This window comes from Osmerus mordax, chromosome 24 (assembly GCF_038355195.1).
Source record: "Osmerus mordax isolate fOsmMor3 chromosome 24, fOsmMor3.pri, whole genome shotgun sequence".
NCBI lineage: Eukaryota > Metazoa > Chordata > Actinopteri > Osmeriformes > Osmeridae > Osmerus > Osmerus mordax.
The window spans coordinates 5,858,671-5,878,750 of NC_090073.1; the positions used below are offsets into that span (position 1 = coordinate 5,858,671).

At 46.0% G+C, this 20,080-nt stretch overlaps 3 protein-coding genes across 3 annotated transcripts; all 3 read right to left on the bottom strand.

Annotated features, from left to right (window-relative positions):
- Window positions 1-5,048: 5,048 nt before the first annotated feature.
- ptrh1 (peptidyl-tRNA hydrolase 1 homolog) lies at window positions 5,049-7,575 on the bottom strand. Its single transcript, XM_067228171.1, has 5 exons — window positions 7,127-7,575; window positions 6,266-6,485; window positions 6,038-6,137; window positions 5,790-5,835; window positions 5,049-5,656 (listed from the first exon to the last, which is right to left on the bottom strand). Exons 1-5 carry the CDS (start codon window positions 7,307-7,309, stop codon window positions 5,390-5,392), a joined length of 816 nt encoding a protein of 271 aa, XP_067084272.1. The 5' UTR covers window positions 7,310-7,575; the 3' UTR covers window positions 5,049-5,389.
- Window positions 7,576-7,835: 260 nt separating this feature from the next.
- On the bottom strand, window positions 7,836-10,001 carry LOC136932753 (natterin-3-like). Its single transcript, XM_067227996.1, has 3 exons — window positions 9,992-10,001; window positions 9,443-9,557; window positions 7,836-9,117 (listed from the first exon to the last, which is right to left on the bottom strand). The coding sequence occupies exons 2-3, from the start codon at window positions 9,555-9,557 to the stop codon at window positions 8,024-8,026; spliced, it is 1,209 nt and encodes a 402-aa protein (XP_067084097.1). The 5' UTR covers window positions 9,992-10,001; the 3' UTR covers window positions 7,836-8,023.
- Window positions 10,002-12,145: 2,144 nt separating this feature from the next.
- Window positions 12,146-13,938, bottom strand: LOC136932864 (natterin-3-like). Its single transcript, XM_067228160.1, has 2 exons — window positions 13,806-13,938; window positions 12,146-13,451 (listed from the first exon to the last, which is right to left on the bottom strand). Exons 1-2 carry the CDS (start codon window positions 13,921-13,923, stop codon window positions 12,364-12,366), a joined length of 1,206 nt encoding a protein of 401 aa, XP_067084261.1. The 5' UTR covers window positions 13,924-13,938; the 3' UTR covers window positions 12,146-12,363.
- Window positions 13,939-20,080: the final 6,142 nt, after the last annotated feature.

Here is a 20,080-nt window from a genome sequence, read left to right on the forward strand (position 1 = left end):
AGACACTGATTTTAGATGATTGAAGAATAACAAGAATACCTGGAAAAATCCACAATCAAGAATTCATGACCGAAGAATTGAATATGACATACATTTTCATTAGAGATCCAGATGCCAAAGAACCTTCAGCAACAGATGTCCATGCACAATTCTCGGGTTGTGTTTGAAATTTCACAAGAATTGCGTTTGGACAATCAGCCGCGAGGGCTCAGATTTTCTCCAGAGATTTATATTTGTTAGCTTGATCTTAATCGACTTCGTTGACTACGTAGTATCTTCGACACGCACGTGAAATGGTTATGCAAACTGTCAAACTTACTGTCAGTGTACTGAGTCGTACTGACTCAATAAATTATAGTCGGCAGCGTTTCTTTGTGGAAATATCCTGACTATAGACTGTAGAATTAGGATATATCATTCAGAAAATACAATATGTGAAAGGAGTCTTTTGAACATATAATAACTGTATAACTAAACGTCTAGGCCTGTATGTATTTATAACTAGTTAGTTATACAATGCACATTTCGTTTTTTACAATTATTAACAATTAGCCTATTATAATCTTATTTCAAGCACCACGAAGAGAAAACATTAAATTCGAGATTTTCTGAAACAAATTTGCTTACCAAAAGTAACAAGGCCTTGGTAGGCTATAGCCTATTGCCTCCATTAAAAATAAGCAAAATACTCTGTTGAAGTTTTCTTAATTCAATCGAGCACTAAACCACACATAAATGTTGTTGTTTAGGCTACTTAAGTAAATAATTCGAGTTGTATTCTCCAGCATCAATACCAATCGTTGGAAACGCACACTTTCAAACGAGGCTCTTCAAACTCCATTCTGCCTCCTTTTCGCCATATCTGCACCTGTAAGACTCATCTTCTTGCACACACTGAGTTTCAACCTGATTATGTAGACCAAGAGAGCCACTTAAACTCGACTTCAAATTCTTCAAATGATACAAACCGTTACCTCATGGCAGTTACAGTCTTAGATTTGAACACGTTAAGGCTACAAAGAAGCACATCTTGCACGCCGATGACGCCAGGGAAGCCCAGAGAGAGATGGCTGAACCGCGGATGCACCTGCTCTTCCATGCTCTTCAGTATTTCTGTACTCCAGTTTATGGATAAATTATAGGACACGTATAAAGGCATGTGAGTCAAGTCGTAGAGCTCTCCGAACCAGTATTAGTTGATAGGATGACTGCATTGGAATGGCAGTGGCTTGCTATTCGCCTATCCAAAGGCTTTTCTGAGGCTCCACTAACAATAACGGTGTTACCGAGATAGTCGGCGAGAGGGAGTGGGGATGGTCCTCTCTTGGTACTGAATTTGAATAACACCACGGGGTGATAAACGTCCATTGTGCTAAAGAACTAATGAATCTGCACTGTCTCTGATAGCACACAAGCCAGCAGCTGCGAATGAAGGACCAGCTACCTCTTAAAGATACAACAGTCCAATTTTCAATTACAATCAAAACACTGTTAACCTTGCAAAACGTATTGACAATTCTAAATGACGTTCACTTCTGTTGTTCTAACGAAACAGCCCATGCAGGAATATTTATGAAGCTGGACTAATTGGCTGTATAAACATCAACTAATAAGCTTCAGCTACTTTAAAAAAATAATTTTCCAATTATTCCTGAATGGTCTGGTCAAATGCCAGCAACACGTTCTATTAACGTATGTAATTAGTTACATCTGTAATATTAGTCAGTGAATTGGTTTAGGGAATCCTTTGCATCAGGCAGATATTACATTTCCCCGCGTGTGGATCAATAAAGTGTATCTCATCTTAAATTAGACTGTAGGCTACACAAGCTGTTACAACTGCCTCGTTGTCTCAATACAATGTTTTTCTCTTGTACACGAAATTGCTGGGTTGAATAACTGAATTGAACGCATCGAATTAAAGGCTACTGTTACGAGTATTGGTTTTAGGAAAATGTGACTATAGAACCACACAAATCAGGAGATGCATCCTACCATGGTAGAGATTTTTTAATTTCCGCGCCTTTAGCCTACATGTCCCAATCCTATTTCTGAATGTCTACAATACATCTTTCTTTTTGTTATTTGTTTAAATAAGAGACTAGTAAACAAAAGTGACGGAAACAAAATACTTTTTGGACCAATAGGCCTCTATAAGCCTTTATTAGGATAGAATGTATAGGCCTACACCTCAGATCATCGCGGGCTGCAGTCTCAGGTGAATTTTAAGGGAACCGCCTTCAGACTGGGATTCTAGGTCCCCAGACATCTCAGTTGGACTCATCCACAGAACTCCTTCGTTGGGAGTGAGTTAACATTTCCTTTGCTGGGAACATCTTCTCAATTTCGTTGCTCATTTGCCTCTCTAAGGGCCTACCCGCTGCTGCCTTTTCACGGCCGTGTCAGAATAATTTAGTGCAGGAGGCCCGAGATCACTGAAGATTATGCCAATGAAAGGGACAGGACGCGTTATTAATGCTTACTCATCGGAAAAGTGAGAGAGAAAGGACTTCACTCCAAGATCGGTTTAATTCCCTGAAATATGAACAACTATAGCCCACCAAGACTATTTTACAGCAAAAAAAGTACGTAAAAAAACAGTACAAATACATATGTTTCTGTTTATTGAACATTAAGACCTCCTAAATGCCCAGTTGTTGATTTATTATAATGCTACACCAACATGTAAAGTTTACAGATGAAATTAAATAGTTAATCATTAATTAAGTATATGAAAAGAAAGCAATAAATAGAAAATCTGATTTGTCAATCCACAATAATCTAGCCTACACGATTTGAATCTCTATCCTGCATGTAAATACCTAGCATTCCTACATTCAAGTATTCATTTAAATGACACTTCAATAGCTCTTGCTAGGACCTCAATATCAGCCAGATACCCGTTATACAGTTTTTTTGCGTTTTATCGAGGGTAAAACTATCCAATTTTATCTTGTCATTGAACTTTAGGACATACCCTTGTCAGAAAATGCTGCATAACTATGAACCCTAATAAAAAAACACATAAAATACACTCTGTATTGTACTGTAGGTCTTTCAAGTCATTCACTCTGAGTTTAAATGGCCAGCTTGTTGATAGGATGAATCTCTGATAAAAGCCCAAGTGTTGAGGTCGGCTGAACAGACTGGTGTGCAGTGTTCAAATTGGTGTTCAGTTTTCAGACTGGTGCAGTGTTCGGTCTGGTCTGTATTACTCTGACTGGTGTGTAGTGTTCAGACTGGTGTTCAGTGTTCAGACTGGTGTGTAGTGTTAAGACTGGTGTTCAGTGTTCTGACTGGTGTTCAGTGTTCAGACTGGTGTTCAGTGTTCAGACTGGTTCTCAGTGTTCAGACTGGTGTGTAGTGTTCAGACTAGTGTTCAGTGTTCAGACTGGTGTTCAGTGTTCTGACTGGTGTTCAGTGTTCAGACTGGTGCTCAGTGTTCAGACTGGTGTGTAGTGTTCAGACTGGTGTTCAGTGTTCAGATTGGTGTTCAGTGTTCAGACTGGTGTGTAGTGTTCAGACTGGTGTTCAGACTGGTGTTCAGTGTTCAGACTGGTGTTCGGTGTTCAGACTGGTGTGTAGTGTTCAGACTGGTGTTCAGTGTTCAGACTGGTGTGTAGTGTTCAGACTGGTGTGTAGTGTTCAGACTGGTGTTCAGTGTTCAGACTGGTGTGTAGTGTTCAGACTGGTGTTCAGGTCAGCACGGACTGGCTGGTGTGTCTCAACTCAAGCCACATGAGTCAGTAGAGATCTGAAGGATTGCCTGGTTTCCAGTTTTCTGGTCATCTGCTGGTCCAGCATTAAAACCACATGCCAATACTGGATGGTTGCTAGGTAACGGAGGCGGGGGACAGGGACGGTAATAGGCTCTATGGGTGAGAGTGTGACGTATGGAGCCTCTGGAACCACTGGGCTCAATAGATCTGGGAGCAGAAACAGGAACTACAGCACGCATGTCTTTAGGCTCACACTGAGCCATGAAACCTCCGTTGTGGAACTCCAAGATTCCCTCATTCCTCATGCACATCATCCCCCATCCTTCTTCTTTGCCAGGTAAGACGGGATTCCTTCGCCTTTTACAATTGGACCCTTTCAAGGTTCCTCCTCAATCACCCCAAACGTTCGAGTTAATCAGTAGTTTTTAAAGGATGCTGCGTGTGCAGTGTTTCCAATCCCACTCCCGTGTCTTATTGTATAGCCCGGGTCTTAGCACATCTGTGAGCTTAGGGAAAGACCCCCCACTGGGGCAGAGCTAGTGAAGCTGTTGGGGGGGGGGGGGCACCATTCCTGAATAAATGAGCTTCTCCTCTATTAGCCTGGTGTCCAGCCCCGCCACTGACCTCTGACCTCTCCAGAGAAAAGTTATTGAAGCTGACCATCCCAGGCTGACCACTCGGGAGATGCTTGGGAAAGTGCCCTGATGGGGGGGGGATGAGGGCTGGCTCAAGGGGGGTCAAGGGGGTCACCCTAAAGAAAGCAGAAGGGTCCTAGGGGTTTGGGAGGTCTGTCATGAGTGGAGAAATGTCCTTTGAGCCTCCCCCCCCCTGCCACACACACATCCACCGTTCCCCCACATCCACAAGTGTGTCCCTTACACTATTGTGACTCTGAGCTATGTCCAAACAGAAGGCTTCAAACACCCCCCCCCCCCCCCCCATATTAAAATCTTTGGTCCCTTTTGTTTCTCTTGGACCCCCCCCCCCCCCCCCCCCCCTTTTTTTTTTCTCCCCCTCCAGCCTCCATCGCAATCTATTTGGCCCATTGTATTGATTTTCCTTTCTCTAACACTGCCTCTTTCTATAGTTTTATATGCTCTTTTCTGGGGTTTTATTACAGCCTCTGGTATTCACTATTGTGTGAGATCTTGACTGGATGCAACTCATTAAAGACACTTCATAGATGGAGAATGGGTGTTTAGCGTAGCAATCAAAGCATGTGATCAATATATGGAGAACCAATGAGTACATTATTGACAATTAGTCCAGAAATAAGGCTCGTTTTACATTAAAAAACTATCCATTAGCTATAGAGGACAATTTGTTCAATATCTCTTAGTTTATATGTTTTATTTGGTTCAACTGTCAAGTCATTTTCTCTGGATTGTGGTCACCTGTTCAAGTCTTTGAGAATGATATTATGCGGGGTGGATTACTGACCAACAAAGGTCAAACAACCAAGATATCAATTTCTCATCCACCTCCATCTTCACTTCCTCAACATTGTTTCTGAACGCAAACTTCAAGGATTCACTTTGCAAGCAACCTGGTCCAGGGAATAAATACAATCCTAATAAATAAAAAGTCATCTGCACACGTTCATGTTTTTTTGTTTCGGGGACGTTTTGTTTCAGTCAGTTAAAAGTTCTCCTAGCAGCAGTACTGAAGCCTCAGGTCTGTGCACTGTTAGAGTCCTGGGCTGGAAAGGTGGACAGTTCCCCCGCTTTGCTGGCCTGTGATGTCCGTCTTCCCCCTGGTGGTGACGCAGGGGACTGCACCTCGTGCTCGGTGAGCTGGCTAAGGAGAAGGTCCACACTTTGGTCAAGAACCACCCTCAGAACCTTCTGTTCCTCCTGGGAGAAGCGTCCGAGAACATGGCGATCCACCGACGTTTTACCCGACGGTCTCCCAATGCCCACCCTTAGTCTGGGCATCACCTGTTTAGGGAGGCGGTGTGGGTCAAAATACAAGATGTACATTTGCAAGTGAAGACGTATCGTGAAAGAGAACAAAAGTGATGATTTAAGTCCTAGAGAATGTCAGTCTGGGTGAGAATTCAAAAATACTTACGTCTGTCTGTAGACAATCAACACAGGAGCGGACGCCATTGTGACCCCTGTGAATCCAACAATGCGGAGTTAACAGTTTGACTCGGGTCAGATCCCTTTATAAGTGACCAGACTGGGAGCATGCAGAGGCTAAAATGTCAGCGACAACACAGATCAGTTGTCTACCGGACTACTTCGAGGAAGATCTAACATCAACGCCAGCTCGTCCGCTCTACAGTAAGAGTTCCAGAGAGTTCCAGAGGTGCTCACCTGGCACTGCCCCCCAGTTTCATGGCCAGCTTCCCCAAGGGCTTGTCCAGCTCGTCGTGGACCAGGAGGATGTGCTCTGCATCGATGCTGTATTTCCCCGCTGGAGGATCAAGGGGAGAGGAAAATAAAATCATGTAAAACACATCAAGTCAGTAAACAGGAAGTGATGTAGACATGGGTTCCCTGACTCCCCACCCACAGCAGGTTCAGCTATGTGTCGGTTCCTACCTGCCTTGGCCACAGACACGCCGTTGATGTTCATGAGCAGGCGAGGCCGCAGCAGCACGATCTGCGTGTCCTGACGCTCCAACACGATGACCTCACCAGACACGTGCTTCTCGGCCCGCCACCGATCAGCGACCCCGAGACGGGCGGCGAGGGCGGCGAGCACAGCCATGCCCACGCTGTGCCGCGTGCCGTCCATGCCCGGGTTGCCCAGACCCACAACCTGGCAGAACAGATGGACGATGCCATTTTCATCAACCATTTTTTCAGGGAGTATCGTTTAGTACTGTGGTTTTCAACCCTGGTCCTCAGGGTCTACTGTCCTGTATGATTTAGAATGTTTCTCTGCTCCAACACACCTGACTGATAACAAGCAAACATTTGTCTTATTTTTCCTTTTCAAATGTTTTTGTTTCTATACATGTGAAACTTAAATATTTAATTTAGCTTAGGTGTTTAAAAAGTCCACTCAGATCAGCCAAATAAATCACTGCTGATCATTAAATTTATTTTAGTCAAGATGTTATTCCTTTCCCATTAGTACGTTCGTCCTGTAAATGGCATTGAGGAAGCAAGCATTGTGATGTCAAAATAACCATTGTCAGACAAAAATATTTCGATGGAATGTTGACAAAAACCTAACTGTAGCTCAATATGACAAATGGACTTTAGTGCTGTGATTGAACAAAACAGAACGTTCTCCTGTCACGCCTCGACTGTTCAGATGTAACTTTCTAGCAACAATACAGTAGTTACATCACACCTTGATGTTCAAATTGAACGTGTGGTTTTATGTCGAGTGACATTAATTTTAAGACATCGTGTCAATGTAAAGAAAACAATTACACTAATTCGCTTACTTACCAATCTTCGTCGAACATTAGTGTGCATTTCTGCCTCGCTGCCCATCGCTGGAGTAAATGCCCCTGTCAACATTGCTCGATTTATCAGTTTTGATAAAAGTCGACGCATTGTGACAAAGTTCAGAAGCTTCAAAAAATGTGACACACAATTCCAAAGTTTACTAAAGATTGTGACGTTTCTCATGAATACGTAAAACGGAACAGTTAGCTAACCGGTGACATCGATTTGTGAAATATGGCTAACGTTGGCTGACATATAGCCTCATATATCGACTTTTGAGTATTTGTAAATTGCTCAAATGGACACTGTAACTCGATAAACAAAGACATTTAAATAAGCTCTAGAAAGTAAAAAACTTTAAACAACAACAGTGGACAGTGTCAAATCCAGGTAAAAAAACAACCAAGCTGCCATGCCTTTTCAGAGCAAAGTCAAAGAGAAATCCTACAGAGGGGGCTCACAGACTTTGTTCAGAAGTGCTGCCACCTAGCTTGGAGGTTTAGTACTTCATTTATGGTACAAAGATACGAGTGTATCTGATCTTCACATGAACAAAAAAGAAGAAAATAATTACAGTTGGTATTGAGCACATAATGGTGATGATGATGATCATTAGAATGACAATACTTATGATTGGAAGGATGAGGATATAATAAAAGGGAAAATTAAAGAGTATGTGTCAAGTAAACATGTCCAGAAAGAAGCAAAATAAATGTTGCACCAAGAACACATTTATTATTTGGAAAGTAGACACTGGTTACATAATGTCAACACTGAGTTACAACATTGTCATATTGTTTCTGTGAAATGAACAGAACTGAAAGGGGTCATTCCCTCTGAGGGGATGTTTCCTGGCAAAATACAATTCAGAATCGACCTCGGGGGTACAAATCTATCTCAGTCCATGTCGTAAGTGCTGCAGGGCACAGCATCAGGTACAGGCTGGCATCTTTCCACCACGGCGTTGATCTCTCCCACCCTCACACCATCGTAGGTGCCAGTGATGGTGGTCCAGTGGGTGTCGCCGTTCTGGTACGTTCTGCTCAGCCTTCCCGTGAAGGGGATGTCCGCGGTCATCTTCCTCCCGTCCATCCTCACAGCGCAGGAGTGGTTCGGGGGAACCAGGAGCTCCACGGAGATGGAGTGGCTGATGGACTCCACCATGGTGGTGCCCTCGGAGAAGCTGACCGTCTGCTCCTTGGACATGTCCACGTTGCCCGGGCTGATGATGGGTATCTTGGCCTTCATGGTCGACACGGAGCCGTTGCGGGTGGTCCTGCCGATGTCCCAGGTCTTCTCCACTGTGCTGGTCTTCTCCAGCTTCACGGTCTTCCCCACACTGTTGCACTCCAGGTTGGTGACCCTGGCCATCTGCATGGTCTCGGGAGCGTGGTGGAACAGCTCCATCTGGTCGATGCCGTACTCCACGTGGGAGATGTGCTGGTTGTAGGCGTCGGTGTTGATGGCCAGGACCTGGTAGCTCTTGTACCAGTACTCATCTCCCTCCCAGGGCAGGAAGAAGGCCTCGTGCATTGGCACCACCTTACCCAGGCCATACTTGTTCTTCCCCACGTAGATTTCCACCCCAGTGCAGGTCTTGACTGAGTCTTTCGGGACGGACCCGTACTTATCCTCGATCCACTCCAGGAACTCAAAGTTGTCGAGGTTGACCAGGACTTCAAACTTGGATGAAGAGTACTCCTTGTCTGCGTACGGGTAGAGGCAGACGCTCCCTTTGCTGGGGGTGTAGAAGCCAGACTCACAGTTGACTTTGCAGATGTACTCGGTGCGTTCCGTGTAGCCGTTGTAGATGCCCACCGCTCCGTTGGGGAGGGAGCCCTCCCACTGCGCCCACTTCAGGTTGGCGTTGTCCCCATACGTGATCAGGGGCGCGGGGTCTGTCTCCTTCCCCGGGAGGCCTGCCTCTCTGGCTGGACTGCTTGACTCAAAGGAGGGGACGACATTCTCCAGCAGTGGGTTTAGCCATGCCTCTGCAGAAAGAGGGATGGAAAGTCTCGATTTTTCTAATTCCTGGAAATATACATACGTATGTAGTATGTATGGCAAGCGTTTCTCAATAAGGGGAACTTTTTGGTCAAATGTATTACTGATATATACATATGACATATACAATTTTTTATTTTTGTTTATACATACAGACCGAAATTTAATGTCTAAGTAGAATAAAAAGATTTGTAGGAAATACACCTACAAATGTGTTTTTGATTTATTTCACATTTCACTTGACTTTAATGAACCACATTTAGTTGAACATGACTGCATTTGGTTAGTTCATGATGTTCCGGTGCCACTCACTGCTGGGTGCCTCCCTCCCTTCCTCGATCTGGGTGATGTACAGCAGAGGGTCTGTGAGGAGGGCTGGGCTGCACAGCTGCAGCACAGCCAGCACGATGTGGAGAGAGAACCTCATCTGAACACATGGGAAGGAACGCACGCTCTTTAGCACACAATGCTGGGCTAGCTGGTAGTGCTGAGTTTAGGACATCATTCTCAGAGATCAAGGGTGACAAAACAAGACTTCATAACTTTCAAACTGTATATTTTTAATAGTGTGACACGTATATAGTACACATTTACAGTATATATATATATATTACATATGATAGATTACAAAATCCTGCCCCTTCCATATGCATTATTTGTCAGTTGCTTTGGATAAAGACCTGTATATCCCAGTAAAGCTCAACAGATTACGTGTGGCATAAAGGAGACAGTTAACTTACAACTTACTAAATACATTATTTAACATGATATAAAAGATAAGGAATTATGTTGCTGGTAACCCTCACAACAGACTATAGTTCCAGTATAGGTAATGTTGTAGATGTAAAGGAGTTGTTTTACCTTGACAGGTTCCTCCTTCACTGGTTGGGAATGACGTGCACATTCCCTTTTAAACCTCCCCTTTAAACCTCCCCCTGAAGACTAATTGCCCCCCATAAACAGCCGAGAAATATGTCTATATCCATTTCTTCCCTATTCATCCTCTTTTATATATATATAAAATAAGCTATGACAAAAAAGGGGTTGATACATTTATCATGCAATATTTAGCTTGCAGTAGTTATGGGTTTGTGCAAATACAATAAAGACATCCATACAATGGCTTTTACCACACCAACTTGAAATAAATCGTTGTGTGTATTCATTGTGTGTGTAGCATGTCCTTAACTCAACAAACGTACAAGGAATTGTATGATTTCACACACGTTTGAATGACATTGACCTGAATTACATAACATTACATAAGTGTTTGCTTTCTAATGTTAATGTGTTAATGCTGATGCTGCTCTCTCAGTTATCTTTCTTCTGTGATAGAAAACAGTAAAGAAGAACACTATGACACCATACCCTGCCCTTGTTATCAGGAGTGTGTCCTTATTGTTGACCCACAATCACTAGTGAATAGACGTTGACTAGTATTAAAGGTTCAACAACAGTGAGATAACATGATAGATCAAAGATGTTCTGGACAGACACAGCAATTGATCATAAGGCCATGAGGTTCCAAGGCCGACTTGGAGTGTCCTTGAGACAGGCGAGATAGCTATTATCCGATTAGTTTAATCCTGAAAGACATTTTTGCTGTATGCTGTCCTGTATTCAATGGGATGATTTTGGACGTTACTTTGAAAACTGCTGATCATATTCATTTGCGTTTTGCAGACTGTCGCCCATCATGGGAATCATTTATTTATGATGTGACTAGTGCTTGTTAATTAAATAATGACAATTATGCAGTGTGGGAGTTTAATAATGCTGTAAAATCTGTACTCTTCCAACATCTTAGGCCCATTGTGTCAGTGTGTGTCACAGTGTAGTTGAGTCGAACGAAAAAAACAGGAGATGTATGATGCAGGAGGTTGTAGTTTAATGGAATGTCCATCGGCAAACAAAACAGCACCCAACTTAGGTAGCCTATTCGTCGTACAGAACAACACAAAATAACGCTTGCATCCAGCAGAGCTCTCAAGAGAAGTCTAACACGCACTCTGAACATAAGACGTGACAATAACCGACAAATGACAAACACAAACTCACTACTTAAATACATAAACATAATTGGCTACAGCCGAGGACAAACGGGTAAACAGGTGCGCGTCGTTACGCATCCCTAATATTCAGGAGAGAGGGAGCGTCGTGGCCCGGATCTCCCAGTAGGCGTAACAGTGTGTTATAATGTAATTAAACTTGACTGGGTTCCAATAGATCGTGTGAGATGATTAGGCCTATGTAGTACTGCATGGCACTCTTAAAGTTCAGCTGAAAAAAACTATAAAAGGATTATTTATATTATGAATAGTATAGTGAGCTGATTACTGTAGTTACTATACTGTAGTACTGTATTTTGGTTTAATTTTCAGTAAATTCAACAGTATCCCTGGACCAGGATGGGTGAAAAGGGATCTGACAGATCCAGATTTTACAGGTGGTTAAAACATCCGAGTCTCTCAGGGGGAGGGCTTGGCATCTGCCACCGGCTGGCAGCGGTCGATGACTGAATCGATCTCTCCGATCTGCACACCTGATAACTCTTGTTATCAGGTGTGTCCTTATCGTTATCACAATCACTAGTCTAATGAATAGGCGTTGGCTAGTATTAATAAAGATTTAAAATCCATACTCTGCCTGCATTTTAGGCCTATTGTGTCAGTGTGTTATAATGTATTTAGACTTGACTGGGTTCCAATAGGTCGTGTGAGATGATTCGGCCTATATAGTACTGCATAGCACTCTTAAAGTCCATCTGAAAAACAATATAAAGGGATTATTTCAATATTATGTGTAGTGAGCTGATTACTGTAGTTATTGGGGATTGTGGTTTAAATTTCTGTAAATTCTATGCATGCACTTCTAAGAAGCAATATAATTTTTCTGAATTACTTCTTTTCTTGGATGTAAACTGTAGTGTACATTTCCAGTGCTGTACAGCATTCATGTGTTCAGAGTATGTGGTTTATTGTTTAGGAGCTTTGGAAAAGAAGACTAGTGAATACATTTGTACTCTGAATACATTTATTTCAATTACATACCAATATCTTTTAGTTGACTTCCATTGGTCAAACTGTGCAAACTTTGCTGTCTTTATTACATTTAGTCATTTTTACATTTAGTCATTACACATGAGGAATAATAGGATTCAGCCTAGGGATGCAGGACATGAAAAGGGATCTGACAGATCCAGATTTTACAGGTGGTTAAAACATCCGAGTCTCTCAGGGGCAGGGCTTGGCATCTGCCACCGGCTGGCAGCGGTCGATGACGGCTCGGACCTCTCCGATCTGCACGCCGTCGTACTTGCCGGAGATGGACGTCCACTGGGTCTCCCCGTCCCTGTAGGTGCGGCTGAGGCGGGCCGTGTAGGGGATGTCGGCGGTCATCTTGCGGCCCTCCATGCGGACCGTGCAGGAGTGGTTGGGGGGGACCTTCAGCTCCACGGACACGGAGTGGCTCAGGGCCTCCACGATGGTGGTGCCCTTGGAGAACTGGAGGGTCTTCTCCCCGCTGAGCTCCACACCGCCGGTGCCGATGAAGGGGATCTTGGCCGTGATGCTCGCCGAGATGCCCAGCATGGTGGAGCGGCCGATATTCCAGGTGGTCTCCACCTCCGTGGTCTTGGAGATGGTCACCGTCTTGACCACGGTCTGGCACTCGTTGTTGGTCACCCCGGACATGCGCATGGTCTCAGGCGGGTAGTGGAACATCTCCACCTCGTCGATGGCGTACACCACGTGGGAGATGTGCTGGGTGTAGGCGTCTTTGTTGAGGGCCAGGACCTGGTATTTCTTGTACCAGTACTCGTCTCCCTCCCAGGGCAGGAAGAAAGCCTCGAACTGAGGAACCACCTTACCCAAGCCGTACTTGTTCTTGCCCACGTAGATGCCCACCCCGGGGCAGGTCCTGACAGCATATTTGGGCACGGAGCCGTAAGAGTCCTCCTTCCACTCCAGGAACTCAAAGTTGTCTTTGTTGACCAGCAGTTCAAACTCAGGGGCATTGTACTCACTATTGCCATAGGGATAGAGACAGTAGGGGCCTTTGCTGGGGGTGTAGAACCCGGACTCGCAGTTGAATTTGCAAACGTAGTCGGTGCGTCCGACGTAGCCGTTGTACACGGCCACAGCTCCGTTGGGGAGAGAGCCGTTCCATTTCAGCCACTGCAGGTTGACGTTGTCCCCGAACGAGAAGGAGGACGTCTCGAGCTTTTGGTTTTCAAAGTCGACAGGTGTCAGAGGGCCTTGGACAGGACCCTGGCTGGGAGGAGGGGGGACCCTGCCTTCCAGTTGTGGGTTCAACATCGGCACTGCAGACAGGGGTGGAATGGCAGAGTACTTGTGAGACACTACTGTGGTCACCAGTAGAAAAGCAATTCACAATACAGAGATGGGTCGATTACTGTTTTCAAATACAATGAAATACTTGCACTTTCGGGTTGCAAGTTGATTCCTTTCACTGACTGAAACACAATTACACTTAAAGACTCAGCTGAAAGGCTAATGAAAACCGCCCTGCTCTCACTCACACCTAAATGTAATAGCTCTTTGTAATTCATCCTTGTCTGACAACAAATCATTCATCTTCATCCAACATTTACAATGACAACCATAATCTTGTAATACTGCTTGTAGGCTCTGTAACCACGGCTAAGGAGTGTTACCTCTCCTCTTAAGTGAGTTCCTCTTGATGATGTCTCTCAGGCTGGCTGGAGGGGCTGCAGCCTGGACAGCAAGCAGACCCAGCAGGGCCACCAAGAGGACCACCCAGACAGACCTCATCTGCAGGGACAACGGACCACGAGAGAGACAGAGTAATGCAGGAAATAACGTTGCCATTAAGTTTGCATTCATTTAACAGATGTTTTTATCCAAAGCGAGGTAGGAATTTTCATGGAGACGTTACAGCGGAAGATCAAGCATCACAGGTGCACAGCTCTAAGAGCAGTTTGGTTGGAACAGTACACTACGTAACTGTACTGCTTTCATATTTGGTATAGATAATAATGCACACACTTTTAATAGAAGTATATGTATATTAATATAATTATCACAAGGTTATGGACACAATTACTTTCTTTTCTTTCTAATCTTAATCTTGCAAGAAGTCCCTTTTCAATCCCTAAGCATTACATTGTGCAATATGAGGACAGTGAGGAGATTTGCTTCGAGCTAGCAGGTGTAAACAAATCAAGGAGCTAATGCACTCACCTTTCCAGTCTTCTCCTCTAGTGAGTCATGCGTCAGTCTCTCTCCAGGTTTATATAGCTGAGTTAGGAGAGGTCGTAAAGCATTCTGCGCACTCTCGCGCTCTGGGCTCTGAGACCAAGGGGAGAAGGCTTCGTTTGTGTATGTGCGTGTGTATGTGAGTGCCTTGAGTGACTGTTGGTTATGTGTGTGAGTGTATACGTGTGTGTGCATGTGTATGTGTGTGTGTGTGCTTTTATGTCTGCATTTGTGTCACATTTTTTGTCTGATTGCTAACGTGTTAACTGTCAACTCATTCAGGCTCTATGTAATGCCACATACATGACATCTCTATTGCATGTCAGTCAAACAAACTGCAGGTGAGGCTTGAGGAATGGAAGCTCTTGAAGCATCATGGATCAGAACACAGTAGAACTTAAGGTCAAGGTCAGGTTCAAGACAAGTTTGAGGTTTATTGCAGGGAGGTCAGATGGCTGAGCGGTTAGGTTATCGGGCTATTAATCAGAAGGTTGCCGGTTTGATACCCGGCCATGCCGATTGGCTTTGTGTCCTTGGGCAAGGCACTTTACCCTACTTGCCTCGGGGGGAATGTCCCTGTACTGTAAGTCACTCTGGATAAGAGCGTCCGCTAAATGACAAAATGTAAATGTGGCGAAGTCTGCCGGCAAACAGCAGCATTGATGTCTCTACCAACACAGTGAACAGTACGTGAAGCAGATTCCCTTTCTTGGATCTGATGATAACGGAAGGCCAGATAAACGAAGGTAAAGCCAAGATAACGAAGGTGGAAAAGATAAGGTATGGGGTAACTAACGAGATAAAGGATTGACAGGAACAACAGAGAGTGGTGTTGAGAAGTCAGGGTTACTGACGGCTCTTCTGACTATTACTATCGCACTTTTTTCATGACACAGGTCTTTTATGGAAAGATTATTTGCTGCTTACAAAAACATAATAACAAAATTACCCCTGAAATGTTTGGCTCTGGTGTCATTGATTCATACAAGCAGCAGGGGGCAGCATTTGCTCAACTGTGGAAAAGTTTGAAAAGTGAGATGAGGATTTGGTCAACCTTTAAAGAGACTTTAACAGGGTTAGGGTTAAGGGTTGAGGGTCTCAGAGAAAACTGTATATTTAACAATCGTTCCAATTGTCACACTGTGTGTGACATCACACAATGTAACAGAGTTGAACTTCTGAGATCATTCTAAGATCGACTGTTTTGCATTCCTAATATCTTTTCTATCTTTAGATTTCAGAGGAAATACATCTTCAAGAAAGACAACACAATTCCATAAGTCCGCCGGTTTGACAGATTTTTGGGATGAGCAATGAGCCATTGGTTAGCTTAGCATTGTGGCCCGTCAGCCTGCACCATGACTGCACTTACCAGTGGATGAATAAAAGATGGCCCCTGCTTACTGTTTCCCATCTCTCTCTCCCTCTCTCCCCCTCTCTCCATCTCTCTGTCTCTCTCTGTTTCTCTATCTCACCCTCTCCCTCCTTGCTCCAATAACTCTCCTTCATGTGGAATAATGGCTGAGGTGAGCTCTGTATCACTCTGAGGCCTGTCCCCTCATCGATTGCATCAGTGGCTACGGTGTAGCTATAGGGGCCGCTGGCGGAGCAATGCAGGGCATCCTGGGAACAGCGAACACACAACGTTATCCATTCTCCTCCGATCTTTGCCTCGGAGGAAGTTAGATTCAAACCTTCTCTATGGGTACATTTGAGCTGTGGCTGTTGTAGTTTGTTGAAACGCCAAACCTTGATGCTTTAGGGACGATGAGCATCTCCAAACCAAACCAAGAACTCTCTAACTCACACGTGCGTGTGTTTTCTATGCATGTGTGTGCTTTTTAACATGGTGAAATCTGACTCTGGAGTTTTGGGGAACTGGAGAAGTTGACGCTGCAAGCAAAATGCACCTTCAGTACCCTCACACAAACACACACACACATCGACATCCATGCATCCCAACACACACAACTACCCACAATGCTGCACTTCCCCAGAGAAACCTATGAGGCGACAATGTGTTCAATTGGATGCTCATAGAATCCTTGCATTGTACACAATCTAAAAGCTGCGATACGGCTGTGGATTTCACGGTGGCGGTGCCCCGGTCCTGACAGGGCGCACAGGAAGCTACGCTCACTGTCACCGGGAAGCCTGGTTCTCTCCCTGTTCCTCATGAAATATGCATGGGCTTTGTCTTTCACAACATTTGCATTTCAAGAATTTAACTGTACCTGACAGCCTCCAGATTGGCGTGCGCGGGTGTCTACGTTTCCCCGTTTCTGGGCCCATTTCCAGAGTCCAGACGCTACTTTTGTAGTCTCATTGTGTCAGGAAAGCAACACACCTCCGGAATTGTTTGCGGTCCACTGTCTTTCTGACAGCTACCAGCCATCCCCGCTCTCCTCACCCTCCTCTCGCCCCCCCTGTCGGCCCAGCCCTCCCAGTTCAGCCATGTGACGAGGGCTGACCTGCCCCCACCCCAAGGCCAGCTTAGTCCTCTCTCCTCTCTAACTCGCCGATTCGTCTTGACGTATTTGTCTGTTCACAACACATTCTAGTCGTTCAGAGAGCACGCTAATGCCATGGCTGCATATTCATAGTGTTTTTGGCATCAGGACAGTAAGGGTGGCAGGTGACGTCAGAGGGTCAGTAAAATGTGGAATAGCTGAAAGGCCTTGTGTGGATGACAGGCCTATTTGTGCATCCATTTTGGATAACAGTGCCTGCTTAATGACTCAAATGTGAACGTGCAATTGCCGTGATGTAACCTGGTGACTAAGATCAGGGAAACGCAGTCATCGTCGGGCGATGATGACAAACATCAAGAAAAAATAAATGTAAAAAAATCCTCATCAGCCACGTCGAAGTCCCTCAAACGTCGACGCGAAGGGGACAAAGACCCAGGTCACGGTGCAGCCCGTCGCGGAAAGAAGGTCTTCTCACGTCGACGGGGCTGGAGCGTGGAAGCTGGAGCGTGGCGAGGGCTCAGAAGGTCCAGGTGCTCTTAAGCCTCCGGATCCTTTTATAGCCCTGCGGCTTCTCCTCTCCTGAGATCCTTTCCCACGCGCTCTGGTGGCTCCGGGTCGGGGGTTCTTCCGCAAGAGAGGGGTCACGGCAGCAGAGTTGAGGAGCAAACCACAAGATAGAGCCACGTTCATCCATTATTCATCTCCTGCTGGTTCCTAGTTGTGTGTCTGGGAGTGGAGTTGAGGTTTTTGTAATCAGCTGGGAGAGGGGAAGATTGACTTCACTCCAGCAGTAGCTCTGCGACAGACGGTCTCATGGACTGTGCATTAAGGGACATGCTGGATAAGCGCCTAGCCGTGGTGCATTATTCCTATAAAACATACATTTGTTTTTTTTGCTTGAACACATATACGTTACATTTAGCTACTTCAGTTCAACACCGCTGAGCATAATATATGAACTAGCTCACCTGTGGGATGGTAGCATCTTGTAATGTATGTAGCCTTCCAGGGGTTCTGGAGTTGCGTTCAGATACAGCATGCTCAGGTGTGTTTACTCTAGTGTATTGTAAACCATGGTGAGTGCTCGTGAAGATACAGTTTGGAAATATCACATCACGGCAGAAGCCCCGTTACGGGCAGCAAAACAAAGAGCCCTTGAGAACTCTTCCTTCAATCCTCAATACTTTAAGCTCTCTCTTCCTCACCTCCTCCCAACCTCACCCCCTCTCCTCTTCACCTTCTCCCCCCCCCCCCTCCTCCTCACCTCCCCCCCCCCCTCACCTCCTCCCAACCTCACCTCCTCTCCTCTTCACCTTCTCCCCCCCCACACTCCTCCTCACCTCCCCCCCCTCACCTCCTCCCAACCTCACCTCCTCTCCTCTTCACCTTCTCCCCCCCCACACTCCTCCTCACCTCCCCCCCCTCACCTCCTCCCAACCTCACCTCCTCTCCTCTTCACCTTCTCCCCCCCCCACACTCCTCCTCACCTCCCCCCCCCTCACCTCCTCCCAACCTCACCTCCTCTCCTCTTCACCTTCTCCCCCCCACACTCCTCCTCACCTCCCCCCCCCTCACCTCCTCCCAACCTCACCCCCTCTCCTCTTCACCTTCTCCCCCCCCACACTCCTCCTCACCTCCCCCCCCTCACCTCCTCCCCCCCCTCTGCCCCTCTCCTCTTCACCTTCTCTCACACTCCTCCTCACCCCCCCCCTCACCTCCTCCCAACCTCACCCCCTCTCCTCTTCACCTTCTCCCCCCCCACACTCCTCCTCACCTCCCCCCCTCACCTCCACCCCCCCTCTGCCCCTCTCCTCCGCCGCCCCCCCCCTCACTACCTCTCCCCCCCCTCTTCTTCCCCTCTTCACCCACCCACCCACCCACCCTCCCCCCCAACCCCAACCCCCCCCCACCCACTCACCCCTCAAGACAGGCAGACGACAGATTCTTCCTTTGTTTTGTCTAGGGTGCAGGCTGTTTTTGCAGCGTTCCAGATCCGAGGGACTTTTGACTGAATCCAGACTCTGACCCCTCATACCCAGACCCAACGATGACGCATGGAGGCGGGGGGGTATGTGGTAGCCTCCCATGCATGCTGACATCACAGACAGTAACATGAAGCTAACTCTATATATTTTATAAACATTGGGGTTTGGGGTTTGGGGGTAGCTGAGAGGCATGTTAGGGGGCAGACAGTACAGCTAATGCACTGGATCCCTCTAACAAAACATTTCCTCAGCCGAAACACTTTCTGTGGAATTAAACTAAACCATATAATACCAAGGCCTTCACACTGAAGTCGCTGTCTGGCCAGAAGTCTGACCTTTAAATGCGCTACCTGTGTCTTCCTGAGCTTAATGAAAAGATAACAACAGTCTTTGAGAGTGTCCAACAGGTTAGAGAAACGTCTTGAGCACTAAGTAGCGGCTAAAGAGGGTTTAACGGCGGTGAATTCGCCGCCGGTTAAACATACGTGGTACCCATCTGCAGCACCGAAGCGTAGTCACAACATTCAATACTGAGAAAAGGTATCAAATCAAATCTGGATTGGCCAGACCAAAAACAGGTCGAGTTAGACAAGCCAGTGCTCTCCAAACCTGGAGGCCCTTCTGAATGATGATTATCTGGGCTTTTGTCTGGCTGGACGTGTGACGGGCTCTGGGCAAATCCCCAACTGTCCCCTCGTGTTCCAGCTTGGCTGTAATACGGTGTCAGTTCACTGAGAGGCAGCTGTCCCACGGCGAGTTCGTCAACTGGAGGACATTAAAGCAGAAGCTGAAGGACTCCACGTGAGAGGAGTCATGTGACTGTGATGAGCGAAAAAACAACTCCTCACTCTGTCAGATGACAAACATCCCAACACCGTGTCCTGTTTAAGTGTATTCCCGATATCGGAATTCAATTCCAACATTGGATCGACATTTCCCAACAAGCGTTGCGTTTGTAACATGTTTGTCGCCCCCGCACGACAAAATCTACCGTTCTGGTAGATTCTCTCTCCATCTAAGGCCCAGCCGAGCCTGCCAGTCTCCCAGACTGAAGCAGGACCAAGGAGATGGGATCTCCTCTCGGCTCTTCTGAGTGAGCCGATGGCCAGTCCTCTGACGGACGTTTTATAGCCCCCCTGGTGGCCATCTCCTACTCACACACACACACACACAAACGTGCTTTGACAAACACACACAGACACTGCACCACCGCAAATCAATACCCACTTCCAGAGGCTGGTGCCGTGTTCAATCAAG

Coding starts and splice junctions, on each gene's coding strand:
- LOC136932864 (XM_067228160.1), bottom strand. CDS start 13,923: ATGAGGTCTGTCTGGGTGGTCCTCTTGGTGGCCCTGCTGGGTCTGCTT. Junction 13,452..13,805: donor GAACTCACTTAAGAGGAGAG/GTAACACTCCTT, acceptor CCCTGTCTGCAG/TGCCGATGTTGAACCCACAA.
- LOC136932753 (XM_067227996.1), bottom strand. CDS start 9,557: ATGAGGTTCTCTCTCCACATCGTGCTGGCTGTGCTGCAGCTGTGCAGC. Junction 9,118..9,442: donor AGGGAGGGAGGCACCCAGCA/GTGAGTGGCACC, acceptor CTCTTTCTGCAG/AGGCATGGCTAAACCCACTG.
- ptrh1 (XM_067228171.1), bottom strand. CDS start 7,309: ATGAGAAACGTCACAATCTTTAGTAAACTTTGGAATTGTGTGTCACAT. Junction 6,138..6,265: donor CGTGTCTGTGGCCAAGGCAG/GTAGGAACCGAC, acceptor TTGATCCTCCAG/CGGGGAAATACAGCATCGAT. Junction 5,836..6,037: donor AAACTGGGGGGCAGTGCCAG/GTGAGCACCTCT, acceptor TTGGATTCACAG/GGGTCACAATGGCGTCCGCT.